General features: G+C 38.0%; 1 protein-coding gene across 1 annotated transcript in view; it reads right to left on the reverse strand.

Moving 5' to 3' along the window:
- Nucleotides 1–6,261, reverse strand: part of Wls (Wnt ligand secretion mediator) — a 97,028-nt gene extending 90,767 nt beyond the window's left edge. Inside the window, exon 1 of the mRNA XM_041650593.1 lies at nt 5,921–6,261. Within this exon, the coding sequence (XP_041506527.1) occupies nt 5,921–6,026 (106 nt within the window). The 5' untranslated portion in view covers nt 6,027–6,261. The remainder of the gene's footprint in view (nt 1–5,920) is intronic.
- Nucleotides 6,262–22,861: the final 16,600 nt, after the last annotated feature.

Genomic DNA, 22,861 nt, shown 5'->3' on the forward strand with positions numbered 1-22,861 from the left:
CTTCCATGCTTGACTGAGACAGTTAATCTTGAAAAATTTTGTTAGAACTGTTTGCATCTTGATTTACTTATATAATAATGATAAAGTGAGTACAAAAATATCAATGATGACCCACTGAAAAAAGTTCAGGAGGTAAAGGTGTTTGCTACTAATTCTGACAACAAGAGTTTAATCCCTGGGGCCTACACGGTAGGATAGAACCAACTCTTCTGAGTTGGTTATCCTATGAGATATGCACACAAATACAAATATACACACAAATTTTTTTTAATTGTGATATCATTAACATGATTTTTGTGGATTAAATTATACAAAATCTGGCACAAGGTGTACATTCAATGCATGTTCAACAGAATATTTTATTCTGTCACTTATTTCAGGAAGAAATATTAGCTAATAATTTGCTGAACAGCATAGCTTCCAATTTTGTATGTTCTCAAATTATCAATAAATAAATGGTTCTGAAAAACCTCATCATAAGAAATTTTCTGTGGGTCTCCCTGTGACTTCCCTAATTTACGGAGGCTCTAAGTATTCTCTAAACAATCCCCACACAGCACACAGCCCTGTCCTGAGCACACTGTGGGCCCCAATAAATCACTTTGGACATTAGGTCAGTGGTACACCCAAGTTTTGAGCTAAAGACATTCTATAAAACCACTCTATGAGGGAGATAGGTATGAATCTTTCCTCAGTCAGTACATATTTAACAATAAAGGTGGCCAAAAATGAAAGCATATGCCTTTAGGTTTAACACTTAGGAAGCAAGAGCTAGGCAGATCTATCTATGTGTCCTGGTCTGCATACAGAGCTACATGCCAGACAGGTATACATAGTGAGATCCTGTCTTAAAAACAAGCAAAAATAGCCTGGGGGTGGTGGCGCATGCCTTTAATCCCAGCACTCGGGAGGCAGAGGCAGGTGGATCTGTGAGTAAGTTCGAGGCCAGCCTGGTCTACAAGAGCTAGTGCCTGGACAGGCTCCAAAGCTACAAAGAAACCCTGTCTCGAAAAACCAAAAAAAAAAAAAAGCAAAAATAAAGAAACAGTGTGAAAAATAATAATGTAAAAAATGTAAAAATAAAAGTAAAATTATTGTAAAATGTCTACTAGATAAGGAAGAGTTATAGGCGGAGGATTTGTAAACACCACAAAACTATTTGTAATTACTCAAGGAAATATTTCTCACTTTACTAGGGAAAGAAAAATTGCACACGAAGGCTGGATGGTACTAAGCAAACCAGAAAACAATTAGAGCATTATCATAAGCATTGTCTTATTGTAATAATCAAGAGGTTTAGCTTGCTAAATCAAATAATGCTATTTTAATAATAAAAAAATGATTATTCTAAGTGAATTTATGAGATTACATAAGATTTACATAAATCAAAGTATTTTGATTTCTCTAGGAGGTAACAAAAAGAATGAAAAAGTATAGTTTGATCAGGTATGTAATTTTGCAAAATAAAAACCATGATCAAATATAGAAAAATATGACCAGTATCAGTCAAAAACCAATTAGTACTTTTCCAAGATTCTCACAAGATATAGCTTGGTGTGGGGAGCCATAACTGCAATCCCAGAATTGGGGATGTGGAGGAAGGAGGATCAGAAGTTAGGGATCATCCTCAGCCAGTGAATTCAAAACCAGCCTGGGGTGCAAAACACTTTGAAAAAAAAAAAGCAAAACAAACAAAAGATTCTCACCAGGTACCTAAATTCTTCAGGATTACATTATGAGTACATTAAAACACAATAAAGTACAATACAGCAAAATTAAAATCTAATATACTGACAATTGTGTAACCCTGTATCAACCATGATTTCATTCAATTTCTCAAATTCCTACAACTTTCAAATGAATAACAACCAAGAACAACAACAGTTTCCACTTAATGACGGCATGATAGACAGTTCTGCATCCTTGACAGGCCTGTTTGAAAAACTGTGTTACATGTATATGTCTATTTGTATTGTATGTCTTCAGCATTAAATGGGGGGTACTCACAAAAACAGTGCTTCTTCCCAAAGAAATTATAACAAGTGATTTGGTTATTTTTACTTGCAATTTAATTTTGAAATATTCTTATTTGTGGATTTGTTTAAAACAATTTAGCCATTCTATTCAGTTGGTATCTCTGCTCTCTTCCTGATTTTAGAATAGGTGAAACAGTGACCTGATTCTTCAAATGTTATTATCTCCAGAAAAGATTAATCAGAAGCTGAACAAACTACACATGATGGGCCAAATGCTCAAGTTCACGATTTTTAGTGGGCTGTGCTCTTGTTTCGTGACACATGGTCTTCACAACCCTTCCATCACCCCTACAGCTGTTTCTCCATGAACTAAATTCATCAAATGTAAAACCAAAGGAAAAATATTTCAGTATTTTTTTTTAGGCTTGATTTTCAGAAGGGTAAAATTAAGCTATACCTTTCAAATACATTATTTGAAATATTAAAATATTGAAAAGAAAAAATATTTTATTTTCTTTTTAGGATTCTTGGATTAAAATTAAAAACAGCTAGTTACTTAGTAATTTTTCTAAATGTATAAAATAACAGATGCTTAATTTTATAGTATCTCAAAGCTTTAACAAGAACATAAACCACTGAATTTATAAATCTACCATTTTCTACCATGTAAGATATTCCTTACAGAGCCAGTTTGTAAAAAATTCCATCAAAAGTTCAACAATATATAGACACTGTCACAAGGAAAACACACAAAGCCAGCCAGAAAGCAAGTAAATAAGCTAAGTAAAAAGGCCTTTACGATATAGGAGATTTAAACTAAATCAAAGCCCAATTCCTTCTTTTGTTTTTATAGCTACTTTTAAAAAAAATCCCTTTGATTTTATGAGGCTACAATTGAATATTAGCCCAAATGTCACATAAAACTCTGAATACTAAAAGAATTATACAATTAGAGATGAAAAGGATCTCAAACTCATTTATCTACTAGTAAGGAGAAAAGTCTATTAGTTGAGTGACTTGCATGGTCACTTTGAAATTCATGATTTGCTATGGCTGCTTAGGGGATTCATACTTTTGTTTTGTGTGTGTTGTGTATGTCCAATGAGGAGCTTTCCTACAAGATTCTCCTTCCCTGAGATGCCATGTTTTCTTCATGGGGGAAAACAAGAATCCCAAAGTAACTCAATGGCTATAGTTCAAAAGGAACAGCTAACTTAGGAAGACTGCTTTATACTGCCTTTTATAGTGCCTGGTCCCATAAGTAGGAATGGCATTGAGTGCAGAGATTTTTGATCTTTTCCTTGTCTTCCTAACCTGTAAACTGTTCTTTCACGTATTGATTCTACTGGTCCACTCTGAACAGTTTCATCTACTTTCAATTAGATAGAGAAGTTGAGTGGAAAACATAGCATGCATCTCTTGTTAATATTCATTTCCTGTATTTTGGTCATCTAGAGAGCTTGGGTTACCTAAATTTATTTAAGAATAAAATTGTTACTCTCCAGGTGGAAGAGGTAAAAACTAAAACAATAGTCAATGTGGGGTAAATCTAATCTCTTCAGTTTTAGGACTATAACTGAGGACAGTCACTGCAGTTGGGAGAAAAGGAAAGTAAAACAGTAAGGTTATATAAAAAACTTCATCCAAGAAATGTTAGAGATAGATGTTTCTTTTCCAAGTAAAGTAGTTTGATAATTTAGGAAAATCTATTTGGGGGGGGGGGGGGGAGCTTAAGCTTCGCTAACCAAGGGAGGGCTTACTTCAGAGAAACCCTGATCTGAACAAACAACTTCTTTAACTCTGGTCATTCTAATGTCCAGCAGACACGTACAGGAACCTTGAATCTCCTCTGTGCAACAGAGGTTCCAGAAAAGATGCTAATTCCAGAAGAGCTCTGGGAAACCTGCAGCAGGAACCAAGAGCTCTGTGGGCCCACATCAGCTTTGTGGAGGGTGGAGGGGGTGAAGTGGGGAAGTGGGGGTGGGCCTGCAGCGACAGGAAACTGTAATGGCTTACTATGTGCAAAAACCTCAAAGGGGAAGGTCAGACAAGGATAATAGGCCAATTTAATTCTGAACGCACAAGGTGCAAGAAATTTTATTATGGTCTGCCACTGAAATCACACAAGATCCAATAGCATCTAACTGCAACTGCTCATCAAGGGAAACAAGAGGTGTAATTGTAACCGCGGTATAATCACTGTGAGCGCGCCTAGACTGCTGCTGCCTACAGCTCCCAGCAGAGAAATATTAAGAGCCTGGAAAATCCAATACAGAGAAAAAGAGATCCTACATGGCGTAGCAAAACAAAAGCCAAAGCGTGTGTGTGTGTGTGTGTGTGTGTGTGTGTATGTGTGCGCGCGCGCACCCGCGTATGTGCAAATGATAAAGCTGTTTGCTGTTTAGCACTGTGTGTGTGTGTGTACGTATGTGTGTGCAGTGATAAGACTGTTAGCAGTGTGTGTGTGTGTGTGTGTGTGTGTGTACAGTGATAAAGCTGTTTAGCCGTGTGTGTGTGTGTGTGTGTGTGTGTGTGTGTGTGTGTATGCAATGATAAAGCTGTTTAGCCCACCGGAAGGACAGAGGCTTAGAAAACTCTGGTTTTAACATATACTGGATCTCCTCTAAGAACTCCCTTCTTGAAGCTTCTCCCACTCTCCTTTGTTTAAAACACTTAGCCTCAATGTTACAAAGATTGGCAGTACCAGACTCTCTGGAATGCGAACCCAACACACCCGAGTCTAGAGGCAAAACACCGCGCCCATGACTCTAGGCGGGTCTGGAAAGCTCCTGCGTGGCCCAAGGGCTCCCGGGAAGAGCACAGACAACCCCCCCCTTCGACCCCCCTTCCCGCGTGCCAGCGCTCTTCTACCCAGCTAAGAGCAACAGTCAGCCCCAAGGAAGCCAAGCCTCCCAGCCGCGCCCGCTCCGAAGTTGGCACTGAAGTTTGTGCAAGGTTGTCCAGAATCTTGAGGAGGAAGGGACGTGAGGTGGGACGGACAGTGGAAGGAAGTTGAGTTTTCCGAGGCACAAGGTCGGCTACGTTGGAACCCTTTTTTGCTCAAGAGGTCGGGCTAGTGCGCACCGGGAAAGTCTCTCTGGCGCCGTAGCTGGGGCTTGGGAGCTGTCACCTGAGGGCAGCCCAGGAGGGAGCAGGAAACGTCCTCCTTGGCGCCAGGGGAGGACCCCAGGTTTCCGACTCAGTGGATCTTGGGGCTCAAAGCAGTGGGGGGAGGGGAGATGGACGAGGGGACAACAGGCAAAAGCAACACCTTTCAAACCGGCTTTCTGCTACGCCCTCTCCAAGTTCGTGCTGGGAGGATCAGTTCTTTCCCAAACCACTCTACTCCATCCCAGATCGAGTCCTCAGCTCACACCAGTCTCCCGCCAGAGGTGGGTGGGGTGAGGCGTGGAAACCAAGGGCTGAGGGTTGAAACCCTAAATCCTGCCCTAGTCCCTCGCCGAGACAACCGAATGCATTTACACAAGCCAGAGCCAGTAACAGCTCGCGGCTGACACACGGCGCAGCTACCGACTCTTCTGTTATTCCTAATAAAGTCGATTGCGTTGCCCTCCCAGAGCTGATTGGGAGGGAACCTGGAGGGAAGAGGGGCGGCGGCGAGGGGAAAGAGCAGGGGGAGCAATCAACTTTGCGACCCAGCACTTCCTCGCGATCCGTCGCCATGCTTAAGATCCACCCCCACCCCCTCCTGCCTTTCAAGTGGATACTGAAACTAGGCCAAAACTTTTCCCCTCCTTTTCTCTTTGCCACTAGACTGGATTGTGCCCCATGGAGCCCCATGGAGCTCTGCTTTCTTAAGCACAATAGCCGGACTAATTAGATCATAGAGGCAAGGCAGCGATACTGTAACAAGTAGCCCAAGAGGCAAAAGAGGGAAGGGCCGAAGAGAGGGAAAGGGGAAAGTTTGCAGCTCTCTCACTTACCGATCAAGCCTCCCACCAGAAAGGCAACGATTTGAAAAACCAGCAGAATCCCTCCAACAATGCAGAGCTTCTTGGTGCTCATGTTTTCTATAATTGCCCCAGCCATTTTTGCGCCCCCCCCCTTCTTTTCTCCTTTAAATAAATGTTTTAGGTTATGCTTTCGCTTCCCCTCTCCTTCTTCCTTGTCCTCTTTTCCTGGTGCTGCAAAACTTCAAGGGTGCGATATCACACCGGAGACGGAACCCAGACCGCAGACGCCCGCGCGGATCCCTGGGCGAAGCCGCTCGGGCTCCCCAGATGCCCAGAGCTGAGACTGCGGCCGCTCGGCAGCCAGTGGACGCTTAAAGGAGCAGGGAAGCGGATCACATGACACGCCTCCCTCTCTTTCTTCCTCCCTCCCTCTCGCGTTTCCTCCCTCCCTCCCTCTCTTCCTCAACCGTGGCCCGCCAGTTCAGGGATCTGAGCTCCCGCCAGCTCTGGCTACCCGCTTTCAGGTTTGGCCTGCAGCTTGCCCGGGCAACAGCTGGTATCTTGAAGGGGGTGGCTGGTGTCGTTAAATGGGCTCGGCATAAACAGCCTCTCACATGTTTCCTTTTCTGGTTCCCAAAGTATGGGATTTAAGTCACTAATGGGCCGCTTTGCAAACCCTTAACTTACACATTGAACCCACTCCACCACCAAGCACTAGAAGTTTAGGAAAGAGGTGAATTTTTAAAAGTAATCTAATAAAGTGTAAGTAAAGAATAATAAAGAAAGGAAATAAGATCTCGGTTCAGGTTCCTTCTGCCTGGCCCTAGCCTGGGTTATTACCTGACTAAATCTACCACTAAACTGCTTTTCAAGGAACTTGACTGTCCAGCCAAACAGACCTCTCTTCCTCACTACACCCCGGACATCCAATCTTGGTCTTAACTATTACCATAATGATTTAAAGTTAATTCAAAGCCCAATTTGTTTTTAAAAACTCTTTGCTTGTTTTTTACACCACTTTTATATTTTTTCTAAGAGTTGATTCCCTTCAATTCATCTGTTACACTTTCACCTATTATAAGGTCTTATGTATGAACATTTGTTTCCATTACTAAGTCCTGGAAGACTGAGACCAAATTCAATTCTCTTTGTATACCCCCAACATAGTGCCTAACAAAATTCTCACACTAGGAGTTCCTGAATAAACTTTTGTGAAATAAATACATAAGGAATGTTTAAGCAAGCCCACAGTTTGCATCTCAAAAGCCTTAAGGATCTTAGTTGGGTTAGATAGCACACAAGGTAAGCACTACCAGTCAGATTTTCAGGTGGGTGGTCACAGCTAAAGAGGCTGAGTCAGGAGAATTAGGAGTTTAAGACCAACCTGGATAACTTTGGGAGACCCTGCCTCAAAATAAGAAATAAGAAGTGATCTGGCGATGTAGTTCTGTGGGAGAGTTCTTGTTTAGCATATGGTATGATGCACTAGATTCAAACCCCGTTACAGAGAAGGAGAAAAGAGAATGCTAACTCTTTGAGATATATGTTTATATGTATAAACTACTTCCAATGAAAAGTGGTGGACAGTGATTTTAAAAGATTTCTTGGTCAGTTTGTCCTAGACTCCAGGGCTTTGTTTTTCTAAGTTTCATAAACTGCCTATTTAGCCAATACAACTCACATCACACCTTAGTTTTATAAAGGTGCCTCCTTGTATTCCCAACACAAGTTTTACAAAGCCACCAGTACACCTGATTGATTTCTTGCTTCTTGTCCTCTTCCTGTGGAGGAACCATTTTAAGTACTGCCCTCCTCTGCACCTGCATAGATAACACCATGTAAGATATACTATATACACAGGGTTATTCTTAGTCTCCAATTAGACAAAATACTCTTAAAGACAGGTACCAGGTTGCATCTATGTAAGACTTCATCTCCTCGGCCTCCAGCAGACCCTAAAAGTTGCAAGACTATAGGTGTTTTTTATTTATTGTTTCTTCCTTCAATTCTTTGTCCAACAGTCACTTACTGCCTTAACGTGTTTCCCTCTTTCCTTCCTGAGCACTAGAGCAAGAGTATTCTGAAGGAACTACAGGATACTAGTTATTCACTATATAATGATAACCTGCATTGTAGTTGACACCTGGAACTCTCAGAAGGGAATACACAGCAGAACTGCTATGGATAGCAGTGCTCAGAAGTGTTTGGGTAAACCTTAAACAGAGACTGGCCAGTCACTGTAGATCATTTTCTTTTCTTTACATTTTCAGAAGACTATACATATATGTGTGATAGAGAAAAAGGAAGGAAGAAAAAGGAGGAAAGGGAGAATTAAATTGAGAATTGCAACCTAAGTAAATGCATACCTGTAATCTTATATTATGTTCCCACTTAATGCCTCTGACCCAGAGAGCAATGTATATATATTTTTGCTGAAAGTAGCAAAAATAGAGATTGAAAACAATATTATAAAATGAACATCCATCATAAATGTTGCATACAACATTTGGATATTGATTGTCCAAAAAAAATGATGATGTTTGTGTGTGTGTGTGTGTGTGTGTGTGTGTGAGAGAGAGAGAGAGAGAGAGAGAGAGAGAGAGAGAGAGAGATCCTCTTTCCGTAGGGGTCCCGCTGGATGCTGGACAATGAAAGTGTTAAAACTGGTCTCCATTCCTATTGGCTCATGGCCTTTTTAAAATCACTTTTCTCTATAGCTGTCCCTGCTTCATCAAACCTCAGCATAAAATCAGATAGAGTCTTAGTTACTTTTCTATTCCTGTAATAAAGTCATTATCAAGACAATTTATTGAACAAAGAGTTGAAATAGGCTTACAGGTTCATTGAGTTAGAGTCCATAATTGTACAGCACAGGCATGACACCAGGAACAGTTAATCCCCAAGTAGGAGGCAGCGGGAACGCAAACTGGGAATACCTAAGCCTTTTTGAAACTTCAGATCCTACACCTAGTGACAAACCTTCTCCAGCAAGGCCACATCTACTCTTTTCAAAAATTAAAAACAGTAGGGGGGAGGGAGACACTCCAATTGAGGACCAAGTATTTGGACATATAACCCTATAGGGACATTCTCATTCAAACCATCTCAGAGTGGGGCATTCTCATTCAACCACCATAGGTACCTTCCCTTGTGCTTTGTTGACCATGACTAGGAAGGCTCCTTTGCATGTAATAGAAAGCTTTGAGTATACTTTTCTCATAAAGTGGGTTTTGTGATAGGAATATCTATACAAGATGCTTTAAAATTTTCAATTTCTGTTGTCTTTGCAAATATTAATAGTGACTATCAGATCATCATTTCCCAGTGTGATAACATGAATATGTAGAAAAAAAGTTCCCTGCCTCTAGATCCCTGACTAATACATTATAGTTAGTAATCAGCTCCAAGGCTCAATGTTCTAACCTATAAAAGAAAAATAATAGCCAGGCAGTGGTGATGCACTCCTTTAATCCCAGCCCTCGGGAGTCAGAGGCAGAGGCAGACGGATCTCTGCGAGTTCGAGGCCAGCCTGATCTACAAGAGTTAGTTCCGGGACAGGCTCCAAAGCAACACAGAGAAACCCTGTCTCAAAAAAAGAAAAGAAAAAACCCAAAGAGATAGAGAAAATAATACCAACATTTTGGTATATTCTTACACAGTATAGATACTTACTATTTTTAATTATATTAAGAAAACATTAATTGAATTGATAATCTTTGTCAGAAAAATAAAACTAGGAAATAGGGGTGTAGCTCAATTGCTAAAGTGTTTGCTGAGCAGGTATAGAATCCTGATGGGTTTTGGTTTGTTTGTTTTGGTTCTTGGTTTTTTGAGACAGGGTTTTTCTGTATAACAGCCCTAGCTGTCCTGGAACTCACACTATAGACCAGGCTGGCCTCAAACTCACAGAGATCCATCTGCCTCTGCTCCCAAGTGCTGGGATTAAAAGCGAGTACCACCATACCTGGCAGCAACCTAGTTTTAATCCCAGCAATGGGTAAACTGGGTATAGTGGCAAACATCTGTTAATTCCAGCATTTGAGAGGTAGATAATCAGAAGGCTCAGAAGTCTAAGGTAATCTTTACTAACAAGGCCATATATCGAATTAGAGGGCAGCTTAAGATATATGAACTCTTGTTTTAAAAAAGGAAAGAAACTAGTAAGGCTGGTCAGTGATTAGTTGTTTTTCAGATGTAACATTTGATCATGTTATGAATACTTTTTTTTAACAAGTCAGTCTCTTAGTATGCTGTATACTCTTGACCTTTCTTGTTTCTGGACTCCTTGATGCTACTATTACAAGTTAAGTGTCACCACAACTAGCCTTCAAATATTTTTGAAGCATAATTTTAAGGATGAATAAGGATTATTTTCATTTGACAATGGTACCAATAAAGAAAAATGTTTAATAAAAATATGAAAACCATGTAGTGAAAGTTAACATTGAAACACTCTATTCTAAAAATTGTTCCCTGAGACAGAGAGATGGCTCAGTGGGTGGGAGAAAACACAGAGGACCTGAATTTGAACCCTAGCATTTATAAACTCGGACAAGACTGTACATGCCTGTAACTTTTGCACTGCAGAAGACAGAGATGAGAGGATTGTTGGAGTTTGCTAGCTACCAGCCTAGCTCCAAGTCCAGTGAGAGACCCTATCTCAAGAGAATGAAGTGAAGACTGATAGGGCAAGACATGTATGTCTTCCTCTGGCCTCTGCAAATAGGTATGTGGTCTATACCCCCTACATCCCCACATCCCCACACATGTACACACTCAATTGCCTCCAACCACCACAGAAATATTTATTTTGGGTTATCAGAGAGATAATTTCAGAGACAAGAAAAAGGACTGGAGAGGTGGCTAAGCAGTTAAAAACATTTGCTGTTTTCTCTCTCTCTGTGTGTGTGTGTTTCCATTTCACATACTAACCTTACAAAGGAATTCTTCAAATCAAAACACTTCAACCTCATCCTCATACGAAATAGTTTAATATGCACCCCAAGCTTCTGCCATGTTAGAACTCATTCCCACCATACGATTTCCATTTCACTTTTCCATTCATATTCCATATACATTTCAGACATTAGCCTTATTTAATCCTAGCTTATATCTTACTGTTATATAAACAAGGAATGTGACTTACCTTTTAAATTTTAACTTTTTTCAATTCTTTAAAAAATATTAGTAATGACAAATATGTCACGATGAACATTAAAGAAAATAATGTAATTGTGCCAAACACAGAGTAGGCATTCAACAAATGTTGCAATTATAAGGGAGGCAGTTTCTGTTCCCAGAGAGCAGAACAAAACAAAACAAACCATAAATCCCCTAATTATAGTCTCTCTTATTAAATTACCTCTTTGAACCCAGGCAACCTGGAAGGGCAGGTAAAAAACTTTATAGGTTTCCAGAAGCCTCTTGGTGTGATGCAGCCAGCAGCATGGAGTAGCCAGCCTTTTGTTTCCCAGGCTTGAAAGAGGCTGTAGGAGAGAACTGAGGTGCCTTCAAAGTTTCAGATTGCCTATGTTGGGTTGCTGGAGTACCCAACAGGTAGAGCAATGACCTTACTGTCTTTTATCATGTAGATATGGGATCCAAACTAACTGCTCCCCAACATCCTTATGACTATTTGGCCTCCCCAGAATCTCTGTATTATGTTATCTCACAGATTCTCTCTCTGTTCCTCCCTATGATGGCAGCATTACACAGAGACATGTGTCCTCCTGACCAACAACACTCTGCACCGTGGCACATAGTACAATCCTTAGCTGCTCAGAAACCCAGAAAGTTCTCCCTCCCTGACACACAGACAGCCAATGGCATGAAGTATACCTTAGACAGCCACAATTCATGTCCTAGTGAGGGAAAATCTGGCTCTGACACAGTTCAAATGTCATTGTAGAGTATCTCAGAATTTCTGTAAAGCACATCAAAAAAAAATTTTTTAAATTAACATTCTAAAAAGGACATTTGGTCCACACACTGATATAAAACTAGATACCTGAAATTCTCAAGTAGATGCAAGATAACATTCGTTTTTTCACCAAGTGCATCATTTGAGAGCATTGAGAGGAGGGAACTCAGCAGACACTCTCAAGGGCCTCATGTGAAAGGCCCTGTGACTTCATCTTAGATTTGTTCTCCTTCATGTCGGCTATATCTTGAACCCACCAAAAGAGAAAATTTAAAGAAAACACCATGCAAGGCCATGAAAGTTAGTAGAACTCAAGTCCTGCCATCCCTAGATACTCATTCCTTCTCCCTTTGAGGTCCATAAAAACTTATTGTTTCTATGATAAGCATTTTGGAGTTTGTAGGTCTCTCTTTTGTCCATATGTCTTACTCTTGTCTCTTTCTCGTTACTTGACTCCCATTCAGAGCAAATTTCCTCCAATGAACCTTAAGTACTGACGATTCTTGCTTTGCTGGTAGTATTTTCTGCTAAGAGATTTTCCAAGGTGAAAAATCTATTTTCAAGTTAAATGACTCATACAAGTAATTGTTAAGCACAATTACATAGTGTGTTGAATTCACCTTTGAAAAATACATATTACACAGAAGACATACTTCATAAAATTAATTTTAACTCATATAATCTATAAATTTTTACTTATATTTTTAATTATTTTGTTGTCATGGTATGAATTCATCTTTGCCTAAGAGTTCTAGGTACTTCACAAATATTTATTTAATTTATTTATTGTGTGTGTGTGTAGGGGAGTGTCCATGCATGCCACAACATGGGTGTGGAGGTTGGAGGACAACATATGGAAATCAGTTCTTTCTTTCTACCATTTAGTTTGGGGAATAGAACTGAGGTCATTGGCTTTAACAGCAAGTGCCTTTATTTGCTGAGCCATCTCTCCAGATCTGATAAATATCCACTTTAAATAATATTAATGAGGTAGAAGTTTCACTATTTCTGATTTATAACCTCACAATTGAAATCAAAATGCTTTGATGATACTTTTTTCTCATTTTGTTCATCTTATATTGTATGTTTATAAGATGTCACATATCTAGCATAGAAAACAGAGGTTTGCTATCATCAATATTACCTTCTATCACCTTCTAGAATTTTCTTTTTCACTGATTTTTGTTTCATACCTTTCCTTAATCTTTCAAGTTTTCCCAAAGTGAAAATTATTTTTTCCCTTGAGTCCTTCATTTTCCTATCCATTGCCTCCACTGAGGTTCCCGTAGAATACAACTTCTGGGAAGTTCTCTTTGCTGGCTTTGGAACCTCACTTCTGCTATCATTCCCAATCATTTTAACATTATGAATCCAAGACCTAGTGTTCCCGTAACTCTCTGACAGATGCCACCAGTGAACTCTGTGTTGATGTTCCTACTTGACATCTTATAATATTGCTCCCTTTCTCAGCTTCAGCAACTTTGCTCTATCTTATTTTCTCTTACTGATCTAGTATCTCTTTTCTTAAACTGGCTCCAGCTCTTCTACTCACTAGCAATTCTGAGCAGTTTCTCCTTCACTTCTTTGCTTTTCAAAGTGTGTGAGCAATCAATATCTTTGAACTTGACCTCTTACCTAAACTTTAAGCCTGCACAGCCAAGTGTTTCCTTGATGTTTCTGCCTAGAGAAACCACATGTGACACCAAAGGAATTCTTCCTAGCACTCCAATGACTCATACTACATAACTCAAAGTCATCCTTTGACTATGAGCCATACATCCTATCAGTTATCTCAACCAGATTCTACCACCTTATTCATGAAGAGCTAGCCTTACTTCTCTTCAAGGCTGACTCTCATCACTTCTCTAACTTGGATTGTAGAAGACATTCTCTATGGGGTCTCCAGTGTCTGGTTTCCTAAAATATACTGTCCAGTGCATACATCATCATAAAACTCTGAATCCGTCTTCCTTGCTTTCTGAATATAACTTGGTAGTATCTTCCCATTGCTTATGAATCAAGGGTGCCTTATAAAAGCCATGCCAGGAAAATTTCAGAGTAGTGATATCTATTATATAATAACCTTTGCACCCAGATTCTCCAAATACTTATTTATATTTATTATGCACAATTCACGTTCTATCTTATTCCTTCTTCTTGTAATTTAGCTTTTGGAGCAAATCAATTATTCCTCTACTTACTTATATTTATTAAGCACAATTCACATTCTACCTTATTCCTACTTCTTGTAACTTAGCTTTTGGAGCAAATCAATTATTCCTATGAAGGTATCACCAAGCTACTATCTTGTAATGTTCAGCCTATTATATTACTTAATTTAAAGTCTGGTTATCTAGATACCCAACATGAAAAACTCACAAACATCTGAACTTTCTTATAGGTGTCATAAACGAATACCTAGCATGTCAGAAACCATAAATAATTATCGTAATAACAACAAACACTTGTACATACTATGTGACAGCACTTGTGTAAAGTGAGGTACAGTGTCCAAGCATACATCCCTTAGAACTAAAATACCATAATACTGTGAATCTCAGATAGTTGTGATGAGGACTAAATGTTTCAAGTGTAACCATAACCCTAGAGATAAATACAATTTTTTTTAATTTAATGCCATTCTCTAACCACAAGAAAAGCCTTGTCAGAAGTGTCAATAATTTATTCAGGATCATAAAGCTAAAAAATTCAAGCTAAATTTTCAACTCAATTCATAAAGTAACAAAGTCCAGGCATGTAACAGTTACTATATTCTGATTTTTACTCCAATTACAGTAACTTAAGGTCTTCTGTGTTTCAAGCACTGATATATTATGTGTGAACATATATTTGCATATATGTATCTATGTATTAAATGCCTATTTAATTTTTATAGTAACTTCTATAAAATAGGCAAGGATTTTCTCCTTGGTTATCTTTGTATTTAAGATTTGCAGAAAGAAAACCAAATCAAAATTCAAACTAATAGTCCAGAAAAACATGAAAATAAATACTTATTTCCAAATATTATTCATTATTAGACTTAGCATAAAACATTGGGAGGCTGAGGATGGATAATAAAGTTCTAAAGCAACGTTTGTATTTTAGTGAGACCCTCTCAACATAAAAATTGAAGCTGGGCAAGCAGCTCAGTGATAGAGCACTTATATTTGGCTCTTATGTGTGAGGTCCTGGGTTCCATGCCTAGCACCACACACATAAAAAGATAGTCTTTTAAGAAACATTTGAGAATTCCTTGGAATTTTAGCTTTCTCAGATCATTTAACACAAAAATTTCAGTTTCCTTCAGGTGTGAAAGTTAAGGCATTTATATTCATTCAACTATCTTATTTCAGCAAACATCAGTGTTGTAGCATTTTTCTGTTGTTATTATAACAAATTTATGAATTTAGATAAATAATAGTTTACAGAATAGAAGCTTACTTGGTGGAGCACGGTACCTTCTCTGCTTGGCATCAAGTTTTCTCGCTAACAAGGTTGAGGACATCCCATAGTGGGGCAGATAAGACATATCTTCTGACTGACCCTTCCTAATTCTAACTACTCCCCCAAATCCCTATGCCTAAATAGTATTAATGAGAAATTGAAGATCAAGTATCTACATATAAACTAGGGCTACATTAAATCACAATAACCAGTTTGTGCATTGTACTGATTCCACCATACACTTGGAATTTACTCCCTATGACCTTAGAGAATTCATTTACACCATTTACATCTCATCTCTCTTCATCGTAGCAGATTTGTATAATTGCTGCTGGGATTTCAAGTTTTAATATACATTAAGGGCTTAGATCAGAGCCTTGGCAGGGTGACATTACCTAATGGACTGCTGTAGTAGCAGTAATAGATGTTATTGTGTTATCACATAGGGTTTGGAGAATTTGGGGTCAGGAATAAGTGGAGAATAACTTATTTTGCATTAGAGGAAGAGAAAAAGTGCCACTAAATCTTCAGAGAAGAAAAGGTAATTCTAGGTGTTATGAAATATGATAGTTACTTTTCAAATAGAGAAAATTATAGAAATGGATAAAGTTAAAATCAGAGAATAGAAACCATTACAAATTGTGGCCTAGCTGAAGAGTTGGTACATGTGTAATGCTAGCAAATTGAGCTGAAGTCCTATAGCCATATGAGACAGGAACACAAAGGTGGAGGAAAAAATGTCATTAAGATTATACATCTCTGAAAGCTATCATTTTGAATCATGTTTATTACTAGACTGGTGATAATAACACCTTCCCTTTATTTTTGTAGAACAATTTTCATACAATTTTAAGATACTATCTCAGTAATATTCACAACGTTGGAGGTCTTTCCAATTATCATTATCACTATTGTCCATAAGAGAAAACAGTCACACAAGGAAGGAAAAACAAACATCAGAGTTGCTGAAAGGTTACTGGTTGATCCAGAAGTGAGAGTCTGGTGTGCAACTTACTTCCGTGTTGAAAATAACAAGATCACACAATTTCTAATAATCCTTGACACCCCATTCTTCTGTTTCTCTTTTAAAACATCTGAAAAAATTCTGAAAGCAGAGTGTTATTGTTGAAGAGGCTTGTGTAGAAAAGACAATCAGAAATAGTGTTGATCATGCAGAAAACTTTGTAAGAGTAGAATGGATGTGTTGGCAAAAAGCTGGGCTGCTTGCCAAGAGGAAACAAGAATTTGCTTTAATTTTAAAGTTACTGTTTAACCGAAGTATATACACCATAGCTAATACATTGATGAAATTTTGCACTTGATATTGTATTAATTTGTGAAAATGTCATAGTAAATTCAATAGACTGTGTGAGTTAAACAACAGAGGTTTTACTTTCTCTCAACTCTGAAGTTGGAAGCTCAAGATCAAAGGACTAGTAATATTGGCACCTTGGGCTCCTCATGCTCTGGTTGCACCTGTCATATGACATCCTCATGTTGGATAAGTCCCAAGTACAAAAAGGCCTTTATTAATCATCCTCTTAATAATCTTATGTTCAAGCAAGCTTACAGTCTGAGATATTAAGAGTTGATAGTTTTACATATGAATGTAGGCTCACAATTCAAACATTAACAAAAAACAGAGATGAGAGTTAGCCATCTCTTAAGCTTCTTCCACGCTATTTCTCTGTTAACTACTATTCTATAAGCTTAAAATTATACAAAAATTCACTTTTCATACTTATCACCATAATACATTTTCTTACTTTATTTGTTTATTATATATTTACTTTGTATGTGTGCTTGTTCATGGGGGGCACCCATCTAACACAGAATGTGTGTACGTCAGAGCACAGCCTTCAAGTATGAGTCCTCAATTTCCACCTTAATATTACGTAATCACTATTTAATCAAGATTGGCTGGTCTTCAAACTTCTGCCTCCCATCTTTCTAGAGATGATAGAGTCACAGACACTTGCACTACTGTGTATATTTGGGTTTAAAAGAAGTCTGGAGGACAAAATTCAGTGTACATAACAAATGAGCCATTCTTTCAGTCCCATTAGTTATTTGAATTTTATAACATATCTATTTTTTTTTTTTTTGGTTTTTCGAGACAGGTTTTCTCTGTGGCTTTGGAGCCTGTCCTGGAACTAGCTCTGTAGACCAGGCTGGTCTCGAACTCACAGAGATCCGCCTACCTCTGCCTCCTGAGTGCTGGGATTAAAGGCGTGCGCCACCATCGCCCGGCTCATATCTATATTCTTTATTAACTAGTCTTCCTGTCCAATAAAATATTATGTAATCCTCCATGCTATTGCATATAACTTATAATATATAACTATGTTACAATTCATGTAATATTTGAGTTGCTTCATTTGGGCTATTATTATTAAAACTATTATAAGCCTTCTTGTATTCATCTTTTGGTAGACACATAATCATCCCATTAAACACATAAAATAAAAATGTAGGTGTTTTGATATTATTGTATACTGTCCAACAATACCTCAAAGTGGGTATGCCAACATATACTCACATGAGCAGTGTGAGCTCCAGTTATTCTCCATATTCACCATTATGCAAATTGCTAGTCTCAAATTTGAGCAATTCTTGTTGGGACATAGGAGCATAGCCTTAGCAATTTTAATTTGCTTAACTCTGATGACTTTTGGTCACTTATGCATGATTTAAAAAAATACATACTTTTTGAATATTTAAAATGGTTGCCTCTTCTTATGTATTTGTAGAATTTCTTTATATACTTTGAAAGCAACTCTATTTTGAGGATTATAGCTTATCTTATCTCTTAGTAGTTTTTTTTTCATAAGCTGAAACATGTGTAAGTGAGTGTGTGTGTGTGTGTGTGTGTGTGTGTGTTACAAAAGATAGAACCTAGTCTTGTATATACTAGGCTAATGTTATCACTGAGCAGCATTCTTAGTGTTTAATGTTTTTTGTTGTTGTTGTTGTTTTTTTTTTTTGTTTTTTGAGACAGGGTTTCTCTGTGGCTTTGGAGCCTGTCCTGGAACTAGCTCTGTAGACCAGGCTGGTCTCGAACTCACAGAGATCCACCTACCTCTGCCTCCCGAGTGCTGGGATTAAAGGTGTGCGCCACCATCGCCCGGCTAGTGTTTACTGTTTTTACTTTGAGGTACAGTCTTGCTTAAGATCCAAAGCGGCCTTAAACTCACTACGTAGTTCAGACTGATCTCAAGCTTTCAATATTCTTGTGCCAACCTCACAAGTATTTCGAATTATAGGTGTGTGCTATCATATCTATTAAACTTGATTTATCAATCGTACTTTTTATTCTTTATATGACTACTTCATTTTAAAGATTTTATTTATTTATTATGTATACAACATTCTGCCTCCATGTATGCCTGCAGGCCAGAAGAGGGCGCCAGATCTCATTACAGATGGCTGTGAGCCACCATGTGGTTGCTGGGAATTGAACTCAGAACCTCTGGAAGAGCAGCCAATGCTCTTAACCACTGAGCCATCTCTCCAGCCCGACTACTTCACTTTAAAATTACCTCAATTTCATGAAGATATTCTCCTATGCTTTTAATTTAAAACTTTATTTTTCTACATTCACACATCTTAAATAGAAATTTCAACATCCAGAAATGTTGTAACAATACTCTCTAGATGGACTTTTGTCTAATAATATAATTAATCTTTAGATCAATTTATTACAAACTGACATTTTAATTTGGCCTAATAAATTATTTTATTTCTTATATTGATGAGACTTTTAAAAAATTATTTTGCTGGTTGTGTGTGTGTGTGTGTGTTGTGGTGCATATGCTTGTGTGTGTGCATGGAGACCAGATGATGGATCCGATCACTTCTTCTACAACTCTCTATTTCCTTAAGGAAAGTTCATGTGAACCTGGATGATATTCACTTATAAAGTTTCTAATATACAGAATAATGGGGAGCATAAGGGTGGAAACTTGTGATTTCTACAAGAAGCTCAGGCATTAATTATGAATTCCCAGAGTTTCAGTTGCAAACTGAAGGGACTAACAAATATCATTCACAGGGAGTTGAAAGAATTGGCCCAGATTTGATGATCTTCCAGAGATACAAGTTTGGCTGCCAGCACCCACATCCAGAAGCCCACAACTGCCTGTAACTCCAGCTGCCCAGCTGCAGGGCATCTGGTGCCCTCTTCTGACTTCCATGGCACTGTACGCATGTATATCAACCCACACTCAGCTGTACACACATATACATATTTAAATTTTTTTTTTTGATTTTTCGAGACATGGTTTCTCTGTAGCTTTTGGTTCCTGTCCTGGAACTAGCTCTTGTAGACCAGGCTGGCCTCGAACTCACAGAGATCCGCCTGCCTCTGCCTCCCGAGTGAATAGAAATTTTCTTTTTAAAAGAGTAGCATTCACAATTTAAAAGAAAAAAGAGGTGATTAAATTGGATGAGCTTGGTTAAATAAATAATAATCCAATTCAACAGAATCCTTGGAAATCAAGACCCTAGGATACCACAAAAAATCAGGTTAGTCAGTAGATAAGTCAGAAGATCACATGGGGAGAAGGCAAACAAGTCAGTAAGAGATAGCCTTAGAACAGTGGTTTTCAACTTGTGGGTTGTAACCCCCAAAGCGATTGTATATCAGATGTCTTGAATATCAGATATTTACATTATAATTCAAAACAGTAGTAAAATTACAGTTATGAAGTGTTGTGGAATATTATTTTAAGATGTGTTGCATTTGTTTATGCTGTAAGATATATGTTTAACGATGCAAAGATATGCTGCATTCTTTCATGTTGCGTTTGTTTAACTTTGTGAAACTGTGTTACTCTGCCTATCTAAAACTTCTGATTGGTCTAATAAAGAGCTGAATAGCCTATAGCTAGGCAGAGAAAGGATAGGCAGGTCTGGGAGTCAAGATATTTTAAAAATATATAATTGGTTTAAGCCATCAGTTTTTGTAATTCAATGTGTCTTAGTAGCTGTCATTCCTTCATTAACAATCAGAAAAAGTAGACAACACAATAACATAAAAAATCCAGACTCTGTGTATTTTCCTTCTTTTTGCTGCTCATTTGTTTACTTTACTCTTTTTCTAAGTATTTTATTATTTTTAAACTATTTTTTAATCTATGACTGTACTTACTTTTCCTCTTCTCTCTCCCAAGCCTCTCTCTATATATACTGTAATTCAGTTAGAGGTCTTTTTTTCTGTGTGAATCTGTTCTTACCGAGCATCTGTATTGTTCTTTGATCACGTGAGACAAATCTTAAACTGCTATGTTAGTCATTGTCACAGTTCAGATTAGTGCATGTGTTGGCACAAGGTAGAGGTGGGTTACTCTTCTACCTTGATTTCCTGAGAGGCAAACTTCTTAGTAAACCAGCAGGAGCCACGTTTACTACCCCAGCTCTGGGAAGTTGTTGGGTCCAGGCTGCCACCGAGTAGCATGCCCGCTGCTCATAACCCCAATTAAGTATTCAGTAACAGGGGCTTTTTAAAAAATTGTGGCCTTGTTTGAAACTGGCACTGAACCAGGAAGCTGCCTCTTAAAGGAGCCGTTCTACTAACTGTTATTAAACAGAGCCTACCAGAGAAAAGGCAGTTATCAAGAAGCCACGTTTGACTCCATTTCTGTGTGTTTAGAACTTTTGAAAAGCTTTCTCAAGTCTTTTTTTTTATTTATTTACTTAACTTTATTATGTTTGTTGGTGTGAAGGTGTCAGATCTCGTGGAACTGCATTTTCAGACAGTTGTGAGCTGCCATGTGGGTGCTGGGAATCAAAACCGGGTCCTCTGGAAGAGCAGTCAGTGCTCTTAACCGCTGAGCCATCTCTCCAGCCCCGCTTTCTCAAGTCTTATGTGGATGTAGATGCCCCACAATGGAAAGCCTTTTGTAGGCCAAGTTTTTCTGTGTTCTAGCAACAGAGATAGAGTTCAAAGTTTCAAAATTAATGTTTTTATTTTCTTAATATCATGCATAATTGTCTCCAATAAAAGTTCTGCAGCTGAATTTTGTTTAGACTTTCTCAAATGATGGGTAAATGCCAGTCACTTACTGTTTCTGTAGTTTCAGAGTCATCCCCTTTTACCTGTCTTATCTTCATCAACTTCTAAATTTTGGAGTCTAAAAGGTACTCACTAAGGACATGTAGACCCAAATGCCTGGTGTTGAGAAATGACAACGAGGGCTGTGTTCACAACCAAAATGTCAAGACAATTGACTGTGGGGATTCCATCAAACTTGTGATCTAATTTCTTTTTGCTAAAACTGTTTTCACAGGTTTTAGAGCAGTGTCTGGTTCTAATGTAATTATAAGCTATTGATTTATTTTCTTTTTTGGCATAGACTACTAACTGTATCCTAAGTTCTTATTTTCTAGGGTGACAGTAGTTTTTCCTCAAATGTGCTTGCTGTTCTACTAGACTGAGCATATTCAGTCCTCTTGAAAGTCAATTAGGCCATTGTACCAAATCTTTGGCATCTAATGTGGGCAGCTACATATATTGTTTCTATATTATTTCCTTAAAGAAGATTCTTACCTGTACTAATTTACTTTTCTGAAAAACAAAATGTAGATATTTCAGTCACCCCAACTTTGACCCTGAAGATGTCAGCGATCCTGGTATTCATAGTGTGGCCTACAGAATAGCAATGCCCGTATTTTTGGGCCCATCCCAGGCCTACCCAACCCCATTGTTATTCAGAAGGAATGTTAACATTTAAGACATACTGTCTTGGTAGAGTCTGATGGAGTAATAGGGTGGAAGGAACCAAACTCTGATGTTTTGTTAAGTAGAGCTATTGGTCCAATATGCTTACTACGAATGCTAAAAGAAAGCATCTTATAATACCATCTTACTTAGACCATGAGATTTGGGGGCCTGATTTTGACCCTAAGGATTTTTAAGTCTCTGGAATGTCAAATTCCCTTTTTAATGTTTTCGTAAAGTCTTCTGGAGAAAGAAATAGAAAAGATATTATTTCCTGTATGTCTATTGTGGAGTATTTTTCTACCACCCTTTGTAAAACTGTCTAATTTAACTAATCTGGTTTAAATGGAGTTGGGAAAATAGGGTGCCATTTTCCTTAATCCTACACTTCTGTGTATAAAGCTGCATATTCCAATGATCATTTGATCTCTTAGAGGAGGCTGAGTTAACATATATATATATAAATGTGTGTGTATATAGACACACACATATATAATATATTTATAAATAAACTGGATATAATATATTCAATGAACTGAATAAGCAATGTCTCTAGAAATAATTTTACTCTAAAATTAATTTTATAAATTTTGAGATAATATTTATACCTTAAGAAAAGTTTTAAAGAGTTAAAATAAAACCAAAGGATTATGAGATTAGTGGTGATATAATAGTCCCTTAATTTTGTTTTTTCTTTTGTCCCATACCAATTGGCTCTTCTGACATAGATTTTGGATCTTCTCTAAACAAGCATTTTTTTTTTTTTTTAACAGAACTTGCCTCAAGTTTATTTGTAAAAACAGCATAAGGTCCTGAACATCTGCAAATACTGTGTAGGTGTTCATATCAGTCCATCTGTCTTCACATTGGCAGACTGCGACCTTTT

Source organism: Microtus oregoni, unplaced genomic scaffold (genome assembly GCF_018167655.1).
Source record: "Microtus oregoni isolate MIOR12 unplaced genomic scaffold, Mior012 000000F_ref0000247, whole genome shotgun sequence".
Lineage (NCBI taxonomy): Eukaryota > Metazoa > Chordata > Mammalia > Rodentia > Cricetidae > Microtus > Microtus oregoni.